The 20,342-nt window shown below is 47.7% G+C and overlaps 1 protein-coding gene across 7 annotated transcripts in view; it reads right to left on the bottom strand.

The window, feature by feature from the left end:
• Window positions 1–922: 922 nt before the first annotated feature.
• The window catches only part of PTPRM (protein tyrosine phosphatase receptor type M), a 745,966-nt gene continuing 726,546 nt past the window's right edge, over window positions 923–20,342 (bottom strand). For all 7 annotated transcript variants that reach the window (XM_060310545.2, XM_060310547.2, XM_060310546.2 and 4 more), the window contains 3 exons: window positions 17,286–17,449; window positions 10,909–11,044; window positions 923–1,753 (listed from right to left, as the gene is read on the bottom strand). In XM_060310545.2, coding sequence (XP_060166528.1) covers window positions 1,700–1,753; window positions 10,909–11,044; window positions 17,286–17,449 — 354 coding nt within the window. In that variant the 3' untranslated portion in view covers window positions 923–1,699. The remainder of the gene's footprint in view (window positions 1,754–10,908; window positions 11,045–17,285; window positions 17,450–20,342) is intronic.

The following is a 20,342-nucleotide window of genomic DNA, read 5'->3' as shown; positions in this document are numbered from 1 at the left end:
GGACAACCTTTGATCTTGTCGTCCTTAGTCACTGAGATCCCCGGAGCGGGTGATGGGCTGTCTCCTGTCTCAGGACGAGGGGCACTTCCTATCCCGAGTGTCATAAGAAGGCTGTGGTGCTGGGGCCACTGCCCCTACCTCCCCCCAGGCCCTGGAGGCACCTGGCACTGACGAGCCTGGGTGACGTTGGACAGGTTATTTAATCTTTTGTCTCCAGCTGTCCGATGGCTCGATGGCTCCATACTGTCCCCGATCACACTGCTGGGTTGGGGAGGAGACTCTGCTGCCACTTGGGAAAGCGCTTGCAGTTTCCAGCACAGAATGGGCGTTCGCCAAAGGTCCGTCCCCACCATCTACTGGCCATCACTTCGCACAGCCTGGCGCTCAGTTTAAACTCAGTGTTCGTCCTCGGCCCGGCTTCCTCCTTCTTCAGAGGCCAGGAAAGCCCTCGGGCTGCGGTCTTTCCCTCCTACAGGAAACGTCTTGTCCAGCTTGGTGTCCTGCTCGGATGCACCCTGATCGTGGGACCCTCTAAAGAGCGTTCTCTCAGCAAGTTTCAGGTTTGAATGAGGCTTGGAGAGGACAGACACGACCCCCAGGCCACCGAGATCAAACAGAGAAAGGCACAGGCTGCTCCTGGTCAGAAAGTCGCCGCCCTGGCGTCTGGCCCAGAGCTCCCTGGAACGGCCTGCCCGCCGGTCAGAGTTCACCGGCTGTAGCTTCTGGGGCTTGTGCACCCGGGGAGGCTCCCGGGATGGGCCTCGATCTCTCACTGACCAAAGTTCTCTCTCCAGAGTCCCAACTCTACCTGCTCCAGGCCAGCAGACCCGGGCACGATCTCTCTGCCAGAGGCCCAGAGTGACCGGAGCTGCCCCCGCCGGGGCGCCAGGACAGTAGGCAGACACCACACTGGTCACGGGTCTTTATTTATTGAGTTGAGAATTCACACAAGGTAGCATCATACAGTAGTAAGTCATTTCCAGGGCTGGATAAAAATGATTGTCACTCACCGTGCTTCACGAAAATTTCTTTTAATGAATAAATAATTTGATGAAATCAAAAATATTTACAATATAAACACATGGCAAAGCTTCAGGTCTGTGAGTCTGATCATCGATCTCCGCCTCTCTGAACTGAACGCCTCCCAAGCTTTTCCCCTGGGAACAATACAAATCTGGTAGAAACAACAGCTCATACATCTCTTTGTTCGTTATATGTTTATCTGTTAGTCTTGGAAAGCTACATATATTATGCGACATGTTAAAATACAGATTTTAACTAAAATAATATATTATCATAATGCCAGGTAGCATTCTCCACAGAACAAAAATGTACACTCAGTTGTAACAATAACAAAGGTTCACGGGCCACAAAAGAATACCCCAAGGTACAAATTCCTTCATAAGAATATAATTGTGCTCTTGAGTTTACCAGCTGTCCATGCTGCTCTACGGAGCTGGTGCCTAGGAGGACGGGGCTGGACCACTGGGTGCTGACGGTAGTTTTCCGTCAGGCAGCAGCAGTATTGGGAATTGGGCAGGGCAAGCAGTTTTATAAACACTTTCTTGGGCTCTTCAAGAGAGCCAGTTAGGCAAAGCAAAATAAGCATATGGAGAAGTCTTCATCTCATCGGCACAAACACCATGGCACGTCCTGGCTTTGCAGGATGAAAGGTTTGTGTGCAGGGCTGTGTACGCCGTCAGCCAGCATTCAAGTATTCTAGGGCTACCTCATAGCAGAACTTGTACTGATCCTGGAACACAGAAGGGACAAAATGTCAGCGTGGCCATAGCGGGATGCAGTTTCTCTGAAAGCAATGATGCCAGATTAGGGTTTTAACTGGAAGCAAGCAAACTGAGAAGGATGTGAATCAGAAGCGAACTGGGAAGTCATGGTCCTGAACCACACACACATTCGTCGTTTGTAGATGTTTCCCACAAGGCCGATGAAAGAGGTATTTTGATATCTATGCTCATTAGAATTCCTGGAAAGTTCTAGACAACTGCAACACATATCTCTGTTTGTCCACACGTATGTGTTCACCTGTTACGTCAACATCCTTAGTACAAATTATTGGAAAGCCAAGAGGTGGAAGGAAAGATAATGAGGGCTGGGGACATGCCTTCATGATTTGCTCAGCAAATAAACGCGGCTTCACTCCTGGACCGGCTTTACCTCTGACTGTCAGTCAGCAGCATTTCCTCCGTTTTATGAGAGTTTATTAAGCACCTCTTAAGTACCAAGTGGCTTGACCTGTCCCTGACTCTGAGAAGTCCATGTCCAACAAGGAGGATGAGACGGGCACCCAATGGCACTCACGAGGCAGAGCTGAGCAGCGCCCACGAATGCTCCCCAACATGGGTGCAGTGGAGGAGGGAGCTGAGCTTCTTAAAGAAGATGTGCAGGGGGTGGCAGGTAATGGGGGAGCCTGAGGATGAGCACGTGAGCGGGGGGGCGGTGGTTATGTGTCCTGTTTGCCCGGGACAGTCCCAATTGATGCCTGGTGTCCTGGCGTCATCGTGACTTGTCGGCCCTTTCACTCTCAAGAGTGTCCCGGTTTGAATGATAAAGTACGTGGTCCTCCTAGCAAGCATCCCAGGTGGAGGCGACAAGATAAGGAAAGGCACAGAGTGGGGACGTCTGATGCCCTCTGGGAGCCACATACCAGCTCTTAATCGGGCAGTGAGCTCATCTCTCTCGAGCACAGAATTCTCAGATCCTAGACCACGGCCTGAGCAAGCCCCATGTGAGGTCCTGGCCCAGGTGGGGTTTCAGGTGGGAGGGGAGGGCCTTTGGCACCTGTGTTTATGCCGTGAGCTGACCGATGCTCACCTGGGTGTGGCCTCTGAACCGAGCAGAGGGACACGGGGGTTGAGGACGCCTCCATCTGCCCCCTGGCAGCAGCCCAGTCACTCAGCAACTGGCAGGCCCCCCTCCCCCTCAGTCGGAGGGAGGCTTTCACCAGCCGTGTGGTCAGGACCACTGTCTCACATCCAATATGATGGCCACGACCAAGGAAACGCACCTCTTACTTTGGGGTTTGCCAGATTAATTAAAAAAAGGAATTTCCTTTTTTTTTTTATATGGGCCTAATTAGTCATCGCAATTTTCTTTCTCCACCTACATTTTGTTCTCTAAATGCCCCTCTAAACCAACCTATTTATTTGAAGACAAGGGCCATGGTCTCTCCCTCCGTGGATAATACACCATCCTTAGCAAAGAGCCTGGCACACAGCTGGGGGTCAAACATTGGTTGTGTATGTAAATGGTGACCAGAAAAATGGGTTTAGCAGCTTTTGAGTCAACCCATTTAACATTTAAGGCTAGAGACTGGGGAATTCAAGATATAGCCTCAGCCCTCAGGACCCTACAATCTAGAGGCGAAGACAAAGTAAACAGATCATTCAACGCACCGAAGGCGCCACGAAACTGAACATCAATGTCATTAACACCCACCAGCCTAAAATACAGAAGACAGACAAAATCAAGTGCTGGTGAGGTTGTGGAGAAACTGGAACCCTCCTACACTGCTGGTAGGACTGTAACATGGTGCAGCCCCACTGGACGACCATCTGGTGGTCCCTCCGAAGGGTCACCCTATGACCCAGTGATTCCACTCCTAGGAGCACACCTAAGGGCACTAAAAATATGTGACACTAAAACTTTCTGATTCACATTCCAGGATTTATTATTTCAGGGTTTGACACTTTCATTTTCAGAATATCTAAAAGAGATCATTTGAATTTCAAAATTCTTATGCTGTCAGCTCCCTGGGCTGACGCTGGCTATGGAGTGCTCCAATCACTTCTCTGTTTTTGTGAATCACACAGACAATTCTTTTTTTTTTTTTCATGGAAAACTAAGAGATCAATCCCTTCTTGCAATTAGTTTCAGCGCCGACGATGAACCATCCTCTTAACACAGAAAAATGCACTTAGAGGGCCATGCGGCTGCCGGTCTCAGGTCACAACGCGGGTGCGGAAACCAGGAAACCAGGGGTGAATCCCTCGGGTTCATCCTGAGGGATGGCTGTGGTAGGGGCGTCACTGAAAGTACCCGGTCATAGGCATGACTATGGTTTTCAAAATGAATTCTTTCTCTCATTTTATCCCTCCTAAGCAAGCTGCCAGCCTCCATGGACTCTGTGATGACTGGTTTCTGAACCAGAAAAATAAGGGGAACGAGCAGAAAGGCCACGAATTGCTGCGTCTCTTCCCTCAAGCACCTCGAGAAACGCCTGAAATCTTCCCACACTGCGAACGGATTACACTTGATCACCAGGTATAGGCCCGTCTTTGGTGTTTCCTCTCTCAGCTTCCTTGCTTTTGAACAGTATAATTAAGCCCCACGAGCTAGCTCTGTGCTTCAGGGAAAAAAGAACTTTTATGCCTTGGTCCCAGAATCTCCCGATTTGGGTGACATCATCTTTGTGCTGGACCATAACCAGGGCAACAAGCTACTCCTCTCGGAGGCCCCTGACCTCACCTTCACTCCAGACCCACCTCTTGTTTCCACAAAAGGGGAGAAAGTGAAGTTTGAAAGGGCACCCAAAGTGAGGTCACGCTTTAAAGGTCCCTGCTCTCGGAGGGGTGGCACGAGGCCACGGTGTCAGTGGGCGGCTGCAGAGGGCTCCCCTGAAGGGCTGGACGGCGCCTTTGTCAGCACGGCAGCCTGTGTCTGCAGAATGGGGCCCTACGGTCAGTCTGTCACTTCAAACACCCCACGTCGCCTAAGAAGATTCAAAGAGAAGAGTCTGCATGGCTCACCTGGGGCAAAGTTTCTCTCCCGCGCACACCTGCTTTTTGAAACTAGTACCAGCTTCAGTTTCGGCTGGATCCTTGCTGACAAATCCTTCAGTCTGGAAAAAAATCCTTCTGACTGACGTGCCTGTCAGGAGGGGAAGTGGTCCCCTTGTGCCAATAATCCTGGGTGGGACCGTTTGGTTCAACGTTCCCAGCGGGTCACACTGGGTGACCAACCATTGTGCCCAGGAGACACCTGGGAGGCAGCTGCCCATCTCTGACGATGGGTGGGGGGGTCACTACCCTCATTATAGCTCTGCAAGAGTCTGAAGCACCTCCTCCCTCAAAGCCCATGAACAGTCCGTGCAGCTGCTTCCCTATGCAGACCTGTTAGCCTGTAGCCGCCGCCTTCTGGGTCCCAGGGAGCAACTCAGGGTGACGCGGGTCCAGGTACAGAGAAGAAAAGTCCGCTCTCCCAGCAAATGTTTACTGGGCCCTCCTTGGAGCCAGGAGCTCAGCTGGGGCTGGGGGGGTGGGGGTGGGGTCCGCCTCCGGGGGATCAGAGTCTGGGGTGGGTGGGGGCACAGGGCATTCACACAGACTCCTCAGGAGTAGGGAGTGTGACCACAGGTCAGTGGGCTCAGGGCTGCGAGCCTGGGGGGATGTGTGGCAGGGCCTGGCCCCGGGGGACGTGGATGCCACCAGTGTCCCAGAGACGGGCCACAGGGCCGGTGGGGGCACAGCTCAGGGACGTGAGTGAGCCTCTCTGACACCCCCCCCCCCCGAGGCCTACATCCTCTGCTGCAACACACACACCCACACACACCTACACACACATGCACACCCGCCCACACGTGCACGCCTACAACACACCCCCACATACACCTGCATACACAGCCACACCTACACGCAGCCAGACACATGCACACCCGCCCACACGCGCACACACGCGCACACACCTATACACACATGCACACACCTATACACACAGCCACACCTACACACAGCCAGACACATGCATACCTACACACACATGCACACCTACACACAGCCAGACAGATGCACACCCGCCCACACCCACACACACCTATACAGCACACCCACGCCCACATGCCCCGCCTTTCACATAGCCCGTCAGTTTCCCGTGAGTTCTCAGGCAGACGCTTAGGGGGCAGTGTACACACGTGAGTGGGAGAGTCAGTGTGCTGTCCACGCTGGGGAGGCTGCAGGGCGGGGGTAAGGCCCTCTGTAGGAGTGCCGGGCCAGCATGTTATTTCAGTGCAGGGAAGAGGGAAGGGGCCCGGTCTGGGTGGTCACCTGTCCGTCATGGGAGGTCCCGGCAGAGGTCTGAGTGGGAGAAGGAGGGATGGAGAGGAAGCTGCCCGGCCTCGCCCTGCGGCCCACGTGGCAGGACAGGGACGGCCTCCGTATCCTCCTGAGCCGTGTTTCTTGCCCTGTAGCACATCACGCGGGCTCCGACCGCCCTAATCTTCTGGGCCGTGGCCTGGCATCTGTGTTCGCGAAGTGCCCCAGGTGATCTCACGTGCAGACGGGCCAAGGGCCTTTCTAGACTAGCTACTAAGTTCCTTAACCCCGGCTGCACGTTAGGGTCACCTGGGGCGCTGGTACCACCGCTGCTGAAAAGCCAGGCCCACGTCAACTGGATCAGAGTCTCGGGGATGGGCCCAGGGCTCAGAACTTTTTAAAGCTCCCATTAAAGAAAAGTCAATTTCATAGAGACAGAGACTAGAATTGTGGCTGCCGGGGGAGGGACAAGTGGGGTGATGCTGGTGAGGGAACCGATTTTCAGTTGTAAGAGCAGTAAGCTCTGCGGCTCTAATGTGCAGCACGGTGACTAGAGTTAATGATGTGAAACTGTACCCTTGAAAGTTGCTGACCGTCGATCGTAAGGGTTCTGACCACACACACAGTCAGCTGTGTTAACTCTGTGAGGCCACAGATGTGCTGATTATCGTGATCTCGGTAACCACTCTATAATGCGTACATATGTCACATCAGCACGGTGGCCAAAGCTCCCACCACTCCCAGGGGACAATATGTTTCTCTAGGCAAGATCTGTCCCCTAAAGGCTGTTTCTCGGTTAAAAAGGAGCCCTGGGAACTTCAAAAGCCAAATGTGGAAGCAAAGGTGGGAGAGGACTGTTAGTTGAAGCAGCAGGTTTTCCAGCAACTGTACTGGATTCATAGGGGCTCAGAGCGGGCGACCCCGTCTGCCTCTGACCAGGCCAATAGCGCCAACCTCACTCAGGCTGTACCGTCGCGGCCTGCCCCACCCCTCTGGAACCCAGGCCTTTGATGGGGGCTGGAGCCTGGCTGAAGAGGTGGATAACTGAGAAGCTGGCCTGAAAGAGGGGTCAGGAAACAAACCCAGCGGCCCCTGCTGCATCAAAACATCTAGTCTTGTGTTCAAATGATTTTGCTTCCTGGCAGTCCACTGGCTTTCCCCTGGAGCCTCACACCTAAACATTTGAAGAAATAAATCCATAGGGCCTTCTGGCTCTCCCTGGAGAGTGCCATGCTTCAAAACGCATAGGGAAGTTCCTAACTCAGAAGCAATTTGGAAAAATAGTGAGCGGCAAGGGGAGACGAAGACGGGCACACCGACCGCCGCGGAACATTCATCCGGCCCTGGCAGGGAGGGCGTGGCAGCAAATTTTGGTGTCTGAATGGAAAGGGCCCCCAATGAGCAGACCCAGGCGCACCTGGTGGGGCTCCCCACGCCTACCCGCCTACCTCCTGGGGTGCGCTCCACGGCATCCTGGCTCCCACTTCATTCTGCGCAGAGGCAGCTAGGAGGTACCTTTTCAGCTGCTGGTACAACATTTTGTGCTTAGGAGAAACACAGGTCTTGGATAGCCTTTTATGCCCGATAAAATTATACCAGATTTTATCTCCTTGACTTGAACTAATTAATTCTCTCAGCCAACACACAAATGTACGAGTACCAAACTAAACAGAAATTGTACTTACAGGCAAAAACGAACAAGCCAACGACAAGAGGCCTGATGCAACTCAAGAAGCTTCAAACCCACTGAAAAGAGCATAGTGACATTTTTTCTCTGGTCACCAGATATTATCCATTATCCTGCCAGCAGGCACTGTGACAAGTTTATCAGACATTTTTCTCAGGATATTGTAGGACTCGCCTACATTTCTCAGCCACTGAGTTGACCCTAAAACTGGTGCTGACCCTCGGGGTTTTGGGCATCCAAGGACCCTATTTCTCTATCAGAATCACACATAACTACGGAAACGCCCTGGCTATTGTAGGTAAGTGGGCTGAGATCAGAAGCTTCCTTCATGTAATATCACCCTTGTCCTGTAGTCTGCACCGTGGATTTGGGAAAAGCCACGTTGCTCCTGCCCATCAAAATTGGTGAGTGATGGCAAATCAAAACTACAATGAGATATCATCTCATACCGGTCGGAATGGTCATCATCAAAAAATCTAGAAACAATAAATGCTGGAGGGGGTGTGGAGAAAAGGGAACACTCTTGCACTGCTTGTGGGAATGTGAATTGGTACAGCCACTATGGAGAACAGTATGGAGGTTCCTTAAAAAACTACAAATAGAACTACCATATGACCCAGCAATCTCACTACTGGGCATATACCCTGAGAAAACCATAATTCAGAAAGAGTCGTGTACCACAATGTTCACTGCAGCTCTATTTACAATAGCCCAGAGATGGAAACAACCTAAGTGTCCATCATCGGATGAATGGATAAAGAAGATGTGGCACATATATACAATGGAATATTACTCAGCCATAAAAAGAAACAAAATTGAGCTATTTGTAATGAGGTGGATAGACCTAGAGTCTGTCACACAGAGTGAAGTAAGTCAGAAAGAGAAAGACAAATACCGTATGCTAACACATATATATGGAATTTAAGAAAAAAAAATGTCATGAAGAACCTAGGGGTAAGACAGGAATAAAGACACAGACCTACTAGAAAATGGACTTGAGGATATGGGGAGGGGAAGGGTAAGCTGTGACAAAGCGAGAGAGAGGCATGGACATATATACACTACCAAACGTAAGGTAGATAGCTAGTGGGAAGCAGCCGCATAGCACAGGGAGATCAGCTCGGTGCTTTGTGACCGTCTGGAGGGGTGGGATAGGGAGGGTGGGAGGGAGGGAGACGCAAGAGGGAAGAGATATAGAATCATATGTATATGTATAACTGATTCACTTTGTTATAAAGCAGAAACTAACACACCATTGTAAAGCAATTATACTCCAATAAAGATGTAAAAAAAAAAAAACAAACTGGTGAGTGATGGAAGCTGTAGCCAGAGCCACTGGGGGAAAGGCCTGGAAGGGTCTGCTTCTAATGACCTGCTTAGTTCAGGCTGCAGTGAGAGGGAACTGACATTTAAAAAAAAATCAAGGTCAGCTTTTTTCAAGTACCAACTGAAGTTTGGAAGCAGCACACCCGTCCCTGAATCAGGGCGTTAAATACCGAATGACATCACAGTCAGAACATTTTCATTATGCATTTGTTTCCATCCTCTGTCATCCTCTGTCAACCTGCTTATCTGTTCTAAACCCAGGCCGCCTCTAACTGCCCAACTGGCCTTTTCTCAACTGCCCTAAGCCCAGAAGATGGAGAATTCCATGGTGGGGGAACTCTCTAAAATTCGGGATGGGGGGGGTCCCGGGGAGTGAGAGAGTTCTCTGACTAGTGGAGTCCGGGCATGGAATGTGAGGGTCAGCCTCCTGGCCCATCCGCGTGACTTCTGGGCCGTGGGAAAGGCACTTACGAGCACCGTGTGTATACATGCTGCCCTCCGGCGGGCCCCTCGCCCTCACCCAGCACTCGTTTTCAGGGACCAGGCCACACCGTGCCCCGTAGACCCCTCCACTCTCAGGGACCAGGTCTTTCTCACCTGGGCAGCTTCCAAAACACTCTCACACATATCGTCCTGTGGGATGATCTCAACAAACCAACACTATCCCTGGTTTACACGACTCAGGCTCAGGAAAGTAGAGCGACGCGCCCAAGGCGACTTCAACAGCCAAGGTACTTTGTCCGAGGTTACTTCACTTCAGTGAGCAGAGCTGAGACTAGAGGGTGGGTTTGCAGGGGCGTCCCCAGGGCAGGGCAGGGAGCTGCCATGTGGGGGGCAAGATCCTTTTTTCACAGAAACCAACATGGTAATTGCTGATGGTTTGAGAATCTGCACCTGGCCAAACAGGTGCCTGTTTACCAAATTCCCTAGGCAGCACGGTGCTCCTGGGGGCGGGAGCAGCTCGTCGGGCGCGAGGCACGTCAGTGGGGGAAGCAGGGCTTTTGCCAAGCAGGGCTTGGATGTGGCCATCACAGGCAGGGGCCATGGCTGCTTCTTCAGCCTCAGCTTGAATCTCAACTCCCTCTTTAGTCCCTTTATTACATTTACAATTTTAACCCCCTGCTGCAGTGCTGCGCACCCAGGACGCAGGCTTTCCAAGCTCATCAGTGACCCCGTCGCCCCCGCCCCCCCATTCTCCCCACCTTGGGGTTGGTCTTACTGTTTCCTCCCGATCCTTCCTCCACTGACAGAGAAGTACAAAAACCTCATCGAAAAGCTTCCTCCTTTAAGCTATCCTCCTATTCTTGAGTCTCAGTGGTTGGCATCTCAACAGCTCCGCACAAAAAAGAGATTCCATGAAATACTCTAAGAAAATAATTCCACATCGTCCTTTGTTTCTCCACCTCTTTCATCCTTTCCTCAGATATGGCCACCGTAATTAAATGCAATCGTTTGGATGTCAAACTCCAATTCCCAGCTTTGATAAATATTAGGTGATTAAGCTATTTATAAAATATGTAATTTGAAAATCTGGCATTTCATGTGCTATGATTATTTCTTCTCTGTGAAGATGAAGTGCTTAGCCACGTGGAAGGCGCTGCCGAGAACAGCAATTAATCAGGATGTTCGCTTGTGAGTTTCAACTATTTCCATGTGTCAAATGTGCTGAGCTGAGTCTCCTTGTGAAAAGGCAGAGGAAGGGAGAACGAGGGAGAAAAACCCGCACGAGTGAAGCGATTGCACTGTGAACACGAGTCTCTCCCTCCCAGGGGTCAGCCTGAGCGAGGGGCCGGGTGTCTCACGCTAACCGGGAAAGGGCCCCCCCGAGCGGGATGGACGGGGTCCTACCAGCAGGTCCACCATGTTGGGCTTGTTGTTCCTCAGCGTCTTCACGGCGTGGAAGACGTCCACCGTCCTCTGGTGCCGGAGCATCTCACAGACAATGCTGATGGCGCAGAAGGTCCCGCTGCGGCCTCCCCCGTTCCTGTGGGAAGAGGAGGAGAGGCAGGTGGTGGGCCTGGGTCGCCCTCGCACCACACGGCTCCCACCACCTGTGTGCACCTGCTGCCTGAGCCCTCCCAGCTCCCACCTGGGCCCATCCCTCTACTGATGCAAATGGGGCCCAGGGATCACCTGACTGGAGGTGATGCGAAACCGGCACATCCTGCTCTCCCAGTTGGTCTCTGCCCTGATGATGTAAGCTGATATGGCAATTTACCAGTTTTTATGGAAAGGGACCACCCAGGAAAATTCTCAATAAACAAACAACTCGTGTAGCATGTGCAGGAAAACTGTGATGGGTGTGGGTTATGCTCAAAGACGGATTTGGCCGTAAATAATCCATTAGCATGTCATGATTTATCTCTAAAACATAAGGGCTCTTTTTAAATAAACTTTTTATTCTGGATTAATTTTAGATGTACAGAATCACTGCAAAAATAGCACAGAGAGTTCCTTGCCTGCCCACCTTCCCCTGATGTAAAAATGTCACATAACCATAGCAGATGGTCAAAACCAGGAAGTTAATGCTGGTATAACACTATTAACTAAACCACAGACCTTAGTCAAGTGTCACCACTTTTTCTGGTCCAGGATCCAGTCCAGGACCCACCTTGCATTTAGGTGTCACACCTCCTTAGTCTCTTCCACGTGATCAGTCCTCCATCTTCCCTTGTCTTTCTCGACCTTGACACTTTCAAAGAGGACTGGTCAGTTATTTTGTAGAGTATGGAATATAGGGTGAGATGTAGGAAACAACCATGGTCCCCTTCCACGATTTGAGAAGTCATCACAAAATACAAATTGTAGAAAGTCCTTCATTTGAGTTCGTCTGATGCCTTCTCATCACTGGAAATGAGGTTATGCACTTTGGCAAGAAAGCCACAGAAGGGCTGTTACCTCCTTTGAAGGTTCATGGTGTTGAACTGTCTTATTGCTCGTGATGTCGACCTTGGTCACTTTTTTTTTCTTTGCCTTTTCTACTATATTCTTTTTTTTAAATTTATTTTATTGAAGTATAGTTGATTTACAATGTTGTATTCTACTATATTCTTTTTAAAATATCTTTATTGGAGTATAATTGCTTTACAATGGTGTGTTAGTTTCTGCTGTGTAACAGAGTGAATCAGCTATACATATACATACATCCCCATGTCCCCTCCCTCATGAGCCTCCCTCCCACCCTGCCTATCCCACCCCTGGTCGCTTATTAAGACGGTGGGTGTCTGGCAGATTTTTTCACTGTGTAGTTATGTATAATTACCATCATAACTTCTCATAACTTCTCTTTGTAGTTAGTATCTTGGGAAAGATACTTTGGGATTATGCAAATATCTTGTTTCTCCTCAAAGTTTCACCCACTGATTTTAGTGTCCATTGGTAGATTCCATCTGCAACAAGTCACAGTGATATCTGCCTGACTGGTTTTCACTTCCCTCTCTCCTTCTACATTCTACTCTAAAGAGAGAGCTGTCTTTCAGCCACCATTTGAAAATTTATTTGCTTATTTATTTCTATTTTATTATTTATTTAAGTCACTTTAGACTTATACATATTAATTTCACTTCTATGAGCTAAAATAGTATCCATATTTATTTTGTTGCTGAAATTGTTCCGGTTTGGGCCATTAGGAGCTCCATCAGGCTGGTTCCTCCATCTCTTTTCAAGCACTTCCTTACTTTCTAGAACCACAAGATGTTCTACGCTCATCCTGTATCTCCTTCCCTGCACCAGCTCTGGAATCAACCTCTTTTCCAAGTAGATAAAGGATCCTTTTTTTAACAAACACAATATTATTATTATTACACCTAAAATAAATACTACAGTTTAGTAGAATCAAATTTCTAGACACTGTCCAAATTTCCAAGATTGTTTCAGACATTTTCTTACAGCTAACTTTTTCAAATCCTCATCCAAGCAAAGTCCACATGTTGAATTTGGTTGACATGTCTTGCAAGTTTATTTTAATCTATAGGTTCCTCTTTGCTCTCTTCTTTTTTTCTCTTGGCAATTTATTTGTTGAGGAAATGGGGTCATTTTCCCCTGCAGGGAAAATGACAATCCACATTCTGGGTTGTTCTCATTCACTGTATCTCTGAGAAGCACTTAACACACCAATTTCTAATCCTATACTTCCTGTTTATTGGGAGTTAGCTCCAGAGCGTCATAAGAATTCAGGATTTTTTTTTCTGGACAAGGATACTTTATAAATGAACTTTCATTGGGAAGCAGGCACAAGATATCAACCTGTTCTGTGATTTTAAGATTGATCTCTGTGTTCCAATGCCAGCTTGATCATTCCATGATTAAGTTCCTAATTCATTTTTTAGATAAAGTATAACATACCTATAATTAAGTCCACAAACGGTAAATATAGATCTGTTAACTTCTACAAATGCATATGCCATGTAACCACCATTCAGATCAAGGTACAGACTGCTATCAGCCCCCTGAACCCCCCTCCTCCCAATATTCCTTCCTCATCAACACCATCAATACCCCAAGATAATCTTTGTTCTCACATCTAGCATCATAAGTTTCTTTTGTCTGTTTTGGAATTTTGAATACGTGGAATCATACAGTATATACTCTTTTATTTTTTTATTATTTTTTAATTTTTTTATTTTTCAGTACGCGGCCTCTCACTGTTGTGGCCTCTCCCGTGGCAGAGCACAGGCTCCGGACGCGCAGGCTCAGCGGCCATGGCTCACGGGCGCAGCCGCTCCGCAGCATGTGGGATCTTTCCGGACCGGGGCACGAACCCGTGTCCCCTGCATCGGCAGGCGGACTCTCAACCGCTGCGCCACCAGGAAAGCCCAGTATATACTCTTTTGAGTGGCTTATTTCACTTAATATTATCTGTGTGAGAATAACCCATATTGTACCAGTAGTTTGTTCTCTTACATTGCTGAGAACAATTCCATTGAATGGATATACTACTATATAATTGTACTACTGTATAATTTCTTTATCTAGGAGCTGACAAATGTTTGGGATGTTTGCAGCTTTCCATATTATGAGTACACCTGCTATAAGCATGTTTCCTATTGCATATATGGCTCATTTCTGTAGTTACAGACCTCAGAGGAGAAGAGCTCAGAGGATACATTTATATTTAGCTTTAGTAGATGCTGTTAACCAGCTCCAAAATGGTTGTACATATTTACTTCCTACCAGCAGCGTTTGGGAGTCCAGTTTTTCCACAGCTTCCCAACACTTAGAATCATTTATTTGTTTATCGTTTAAATTTTAGCCATTCTGGTGAGCATGCAGGGACATCCGATTTTAATGTATTTTAATGTGTATTTTCCTGAAAACTAATGATGCCTTTTCTATGCTTATTGGCTATCTGGCTATTCTTTTTTAAAAAATGCAGTTCTTATCAAGTGTTCTGCCTATCCTTTTCCTATGGACTTGCAGTAGTTCTTGGGCATTCTGGCTATGAATCCTTTGTCAGATGTATGTAGCGCAAACTCCTTGTCTTGCCTTGTGTTTTCACTCTCACTGGGGTCTTTGGATGGGCAGGAGTGCTTAGCTTTAACGAAATCCAATTTACCAATGTTTCCTTTATGGATACTGTCCTGTGTAACACACCTCTGGTTACCCCATGGTCCTGAAGATTTTCTCTAGAAGCTTCATTGTTTTCCTTTTCACATGTTGGTCTACAATCCACCTGGAGATGCTTTCTGTGTGTAGCATGAGAAGGGACACCACTGCCCTGCAGGAGGTGTGTGCTGTGGACCTTGTTGTGAATCAGGAGACCCCGAGGTGTGGCTCCGTTCCTGGACTTTCTCTTCTGCTCCCTTAGTTTGTGTTCTCTCTTTGCACTGACGCCTCACTGCTTTTCCCCCATCGGCTTTTTACCTAACGCTTTCAGCAGCTATCGACGACCACTGTCTACTTCCATTACTTTCATCAAGGGTTGAAAGATGGTGATATCTTAATTCTCTCCATTCTGTCTGGTTTTACTAGCTGGAAGACATGTGTAAAGAAAAAGAATCCCGTTTGTTTAGTGCGACCCATAATGCGGCTCAAGGAACCATCTAATTCACAGCCCTGGAGGGCGTCTCGGGCAGGGACGCTCTGCCCAATGCCAGTAGGTGGCGCTGCGCTTTGCCGAATACGAAGATCTCTCCTTAGAGATGGAAAGCAGGTTGCCTTTGGGGGTCAAAGCATCCCTTCCTGGCATGTTCCCACAACTAAAAAACCTTAGATTAAGATTTTTAAATCTCAACAACGATCAGCATCCTCAGCAGGCCTGGGTCTCATGCCCACCGTAATGCTGAGAGAGGACGAGGCAGGCCCACAGGAACAGCAGGGACTTTTGGTGGGGACGGTGGTTCCAAAGAAAAGTCCAGGGGGGTGGGGGCTGGGCTGGTCGGAGGGCAGAAGCAGCAGGTGCCCACCACGTCCACTGGAGTTAAAGAACAGCCCGCTGTCTTAGCCACCACGTGGGGTGGTGATGTAATGGTTTAGTTCGGGGTCGCAGCTGTGCCTTGGGAGAGTATGGCTATGAAGTGCAGTGATTCAAGGGGTCTTTGTGTCTTCCCCTCAGGCCTGTCCTGTGCCTCAGCTCCCCTCTTGGGATGTAGCCCTTTGGGTTACAGCACTGGCCCTTGTTAGGAAGCTACTAGGAAGCGTGGCATTCCTAGTCCAGATGCTGGTGGAGTCCAGACGCAGAAATCGGTAACTGCAAACAATTTTTAGTATCTCCAAGAAACCTAACGGATCGAATACAAACTCTAACCAAAATGTCAATTTTCCTTGCTGGGCTTGTATGAACTCACACAGGTGACCCTCTGATTATATTCTGATCAGAAGTTATATCTGGGCGTAGAGAAATAAAAACGGGGACGTGAGCTGTTAATCGATCCTTTTGGACATTTTCTCCGTGGAGATGTTTTTAATGAACTGGGTCCCTGAGAAGGAAGGCAAGGTTTTGGGGGTGGGGCCTCTGACGGAGGGCAGGGATGAGTCAGTTCATACGATTCTTAACGAGGGCACAGCAGTTTCCTGCAGGACGAGACACTGCCACGTTCGGTGCCGAAAGGGGCTCCCAGGGAGGCTCCAGGACCCCGGGGTGGAGGTGGGGTTTGGGGTACGGGGGCTGCATTGCGGGAGGTACAGCACCGAGTGGACGGTAACCCAGCCCTTAGCTTCGCCTGTTGATTTCACAAGGGCCGGTCTGCCCGGAGTAGAGCTTTATCTTCCTTTCAGTTCGGGAGAGATCTCACTGTGCGCTTCTAATGACACTCCACCGAAAAGAGACATCAGCTTAATACTTTCAGTTTCCACAAATTCTCTACCCATCTGCCCTGACTGCAGGGCTTTCTAATCGCCGGCTCCATTAAGCCAGCTCCAACTGGCTGATTAGCTGCTACCATCACCTATGAGAAAATGCAGGTGAAAGTGCTTTGAAAAGCACGGAGACTCGAGCCAGTGGCTCTCAACCTTGGGGGCACTCTGAAACAATCCAGGTCCTCGCACCCCCAGAGATTTTATTTAGGTGGTTTTGCTGTGGTCTGGGCGTAGTGTTTTTTTTTTTTTTAAAGCTCCCCAAGTGTGTAGCCAAGGTCGGAAACCATCATTCTGTAGCCAAGTTCTCCCGTTTTAGCACCTGCTAAAACTGCCAGCAGGGAGACCAGTTTGGAGACACTGGCTGTAAGCAAATCTTCTCAATATATATATATCCCCAGGCAAACAAAATGAGACAAAACAAAACTCTCTTAAAAACCACAAAGAAGAAGGAGACGGTTCCTTTGAAACCTCTGACATGAAATCCAATAGAATTACCAACTAGTGAGCTGGTAAACCAGCTTTTCCATATCAGGGAGGGTGCCCGGATTGTGGCCTTTGCTGACATCCGTGATGTAAATACCCCCACCACCGATGATTTCAAGTTACCAACAGTTTAACAACCAGCTCAGAAAATTCCCCATAGCTTAACAATGGGCTCTCAAGAGCTGGTAGGAGCTCACTGAACCCACCTAGGTATTGTTTTTCTGAGGGGGGGCGTTGGCTCCCAACCACAAGGTCAGGGCTCATTTTATAGCAGTGACACCCCATCCAAATGTAAAACGTGCATGACCTTGTTTTCTGCAAAGTAAACCAAACACTTAATGAGCCGACTGGTGAGCTTTCACTCAGACCTGCTTATTTCTTCTCCATTTATAGTGAAATGAGAGGCAGTGAAGCAGGGCGTCAGCCCAGTGGATCTGAGCACTTACAGGCAGTGCACAACCGTGCGGCCTTCCCCACCATTGTATTCCTCCTGCCACTTGTCCACCTGGCGGATGAGCTTCAAGAAGGAGCGCTTGGACACAGGCGTGTCCCTGTACATGGGCCAGCCCAGGAACTGGAACTGCTGCACCATCCGGTACCCGTCCTGGGGCTGCAGAGAGTCGGGCAACAAGTGGGGAGTGGAGAGAAAGCAGGCATTATTCCCGGGGCTGAACTCCAGTGGGTTGATCCCACCTACTCATCCCTGTGGGCACGAGGGAAGGAGGGGCCTGCCTGTAAATAATGAAGGAAACGTCTACTGGCCCAAAGAGTTACGAGTTTCAATCTGCAGCCATTATAAAAAACCATGTGATGCTAAAAACTCTCCAGAAAGTAGGCATACAGGGAACCTACCTCAACATAATAAAGGCCATATATGACAAACCCACAGCCAACATCGTTCTCAATGGTGAAAAACTGAAACCATTTCCTCTAAGATCAGGAACAAGACAAGGTTGCTCACTCTCACCACTATTATTCAACATAGTTTGGAAGTTTTAGCCACAGCGATCAGAGAAGAAAAAAGTAATAAAAAGAATCCAAATCGGAAAAGAAGTAAAGCTGTCACTGTTTTCAGATGACATGATACTATACATAGAGAATCCTAAAGATGCTACCAGAAAACTATTAGAGCTAATCAATGAATTTGGTAGAATAGCAGGATACAAAATTAATGCACAGAAATCTCTGGCATTCCTATACACTAACAACGAAAAATCTGAAAGAAAAATTAAGGAAACACTCCCATTTACCACTGCAACAAAAAGAATAAAATACCTAGGAATAAACCTACCTAAGGAGACAAAAGACCTGTATGCAGAAAACTATAAGACACTAATGAAAGAAATTAAAGATGATACCAACAGATGGAGAGATATACCATGTTCTTGGATTGGAAGAATCAACATTGTGAAAATGACTCTACTACCCAAAGCAATCTACAGATGCAATGAAATCCCTATCAAACTACCAATGGCATTTTTCACAGAACTAGAACAAAAAATTTCACAATTTGTATGGAAACACAAAAGACCCTGAACAGCCAAAGCAATCTTGAGAAAGAAAAACAGAGCTGGAGGAATCAGGCTCCCAGACTTCAGACTATACTACAAAGCTACAGTAATCCAGAGAGTATGGTACTGGCACAAAAACAGAAATATAGATCAATGGAACAGGATAGAAAGCCCAGAGATAAACCCACGCACATATGGTCACCTTATCTTTGATAAAGGAGGCAGGAATGTACAGTGGAGAAAGGACAGCCTCTTCAATAAGTGGTGCTGGGAAAACTGGACAGATACATGTAAAAGAATGAAATTAGAACACTCCCTAACACCATACACAAAAATAAACTCAAAATGGATTAAAGACCTAAATGTAAGGCAAGACACTATAAAACTCATAGAGGAAAACATAGGCAGAACACTCTATGACATAAATCACAGCAAGATCCTTTTTGACCCACCTCCTAGAGAAATGGAAAGAAAAACAAAAATAAACAAATGGGACCTAATGAAACTTCAAAGCTTTTGTACAGCAAAGGAAACCATAAAAAAGACAAAAAGACAACCCTCAGAATGGGAGAAAATATTTGCAAATGAAGAAACCGACCAAGGATTAATCTCTAAAATATACAAGCAACTCAATATCAAAAAACAAACAATGCAATCCAAAAATGGGCAGAAGACCTAAACAGACATTTCTCCAAGGAAGATATACAGATTGCCAACAAACACATGAAAAGATGCTCAATATCACTAATCATTAGAGAAATGCAAATCAAAACCACAATGAGGCATCACCTCACACCAGTCAGAATGGCCATCATCAAAAAATCTACAAACGATAAATGCTGGAGAGGGTGTGGAGAAAAGAGAACCCTCTTGCATTGTTGGTGGGAATGTAAATTGATAGAGTCACTATGGAGAACAGTATGGAGTTCCTTAAAAAACTAAAAATAGAACTACCATATGACCTAGAAATCCCACTACTGGGCATATACCCTGAGAAAACCATAATTTAAAAAGAGTCATGTACCACAATGTTCATTGCAGCACTATTTACAACAGGCAGGACATGGAATCAACCTAAGTGTCCATCGACAGATGAATGGATAAAGAAAATGTGGCACATATATACAATGGAATATTACTCAGCCATAAAAAGAAACGAAATTGAGTTATTTGTAGTGAGGTGGATGGACCTAGAGTCTGTCATACAGAGTGAAGTAAGTCAGAAAGAGAAAAACAAATACCGTATGTTAACGCATATATATGGAATCTAAAAAAAAAAAAAAAAGGTTCTGATGAACCTAAGGGCAGGACAGGAATAAAGATGCAGACGTAGAGAATGGACTTGAGGACATGGGGAGGGGGAAGGGTAAGCTGGGACGAATGAGAGAGTAGCATTGACATATATACACTACCAAACGTAAAATAGATAGCTAGTGGGAAGCTGCTGCATAGCAAAGGGAAGTCAGCTCAGTGCTTTGCGACCACCTAGAGAGGTGGGATAGGGAGGGTGGGAGGGAGACGCAAGAGGGAGGGGATATGGGGATATACATATATATATAGCTGATTAACTTTGTTACACATCAGAAACACACAACACTGAAAAGCAATTACACTCCAATAAAGGTGTTAAAAAAAAATCCATGTGTTTCCAATGACAGGCCAGATAAATAAAAGCACGCAGAATGCTATTGCTTTGCAAAAGGGTCCCCTCACTCTGGTTGGGCCTTTGCTCACACAGTTTTGTGAAAAATAGCGCAAACCTGAGCACTGACCACAGTGGGCAGCAAGTGGTAGAAAGGCGTGACTTTAATTACAGGTAAATTAAAGGTAAAGGGTAAGTTATGACCGGCACTGCTTGTGATCTCAGGGAGACACAGATTACACCCTGTTTCCTGGGAGTAGAATATGGTTCTGCTTCTTGGTGTGACTCTTGCTAAGATATCAATAGTTAATTAATCCTTCATCATAATTAAATGGAATTGCAGGATTCAG

Source organism: Globicephala melas, chromosome 13, assembly GCF_963455315.2.
Source record: "Globicephala melas chromosome 13, mGloMel1.2, whole genome shotgun sequence".
In the NCBI taxonomy this organism is placed as follows: Eukaryota; Metazoa; Chordata; class Mammalia; order Artiodactyla; family Delphinidae; genus Globicephala; species Globicephala melas.
This window is presented reverse-complemented; position numbering and strand designations above follow the sequence as displayed.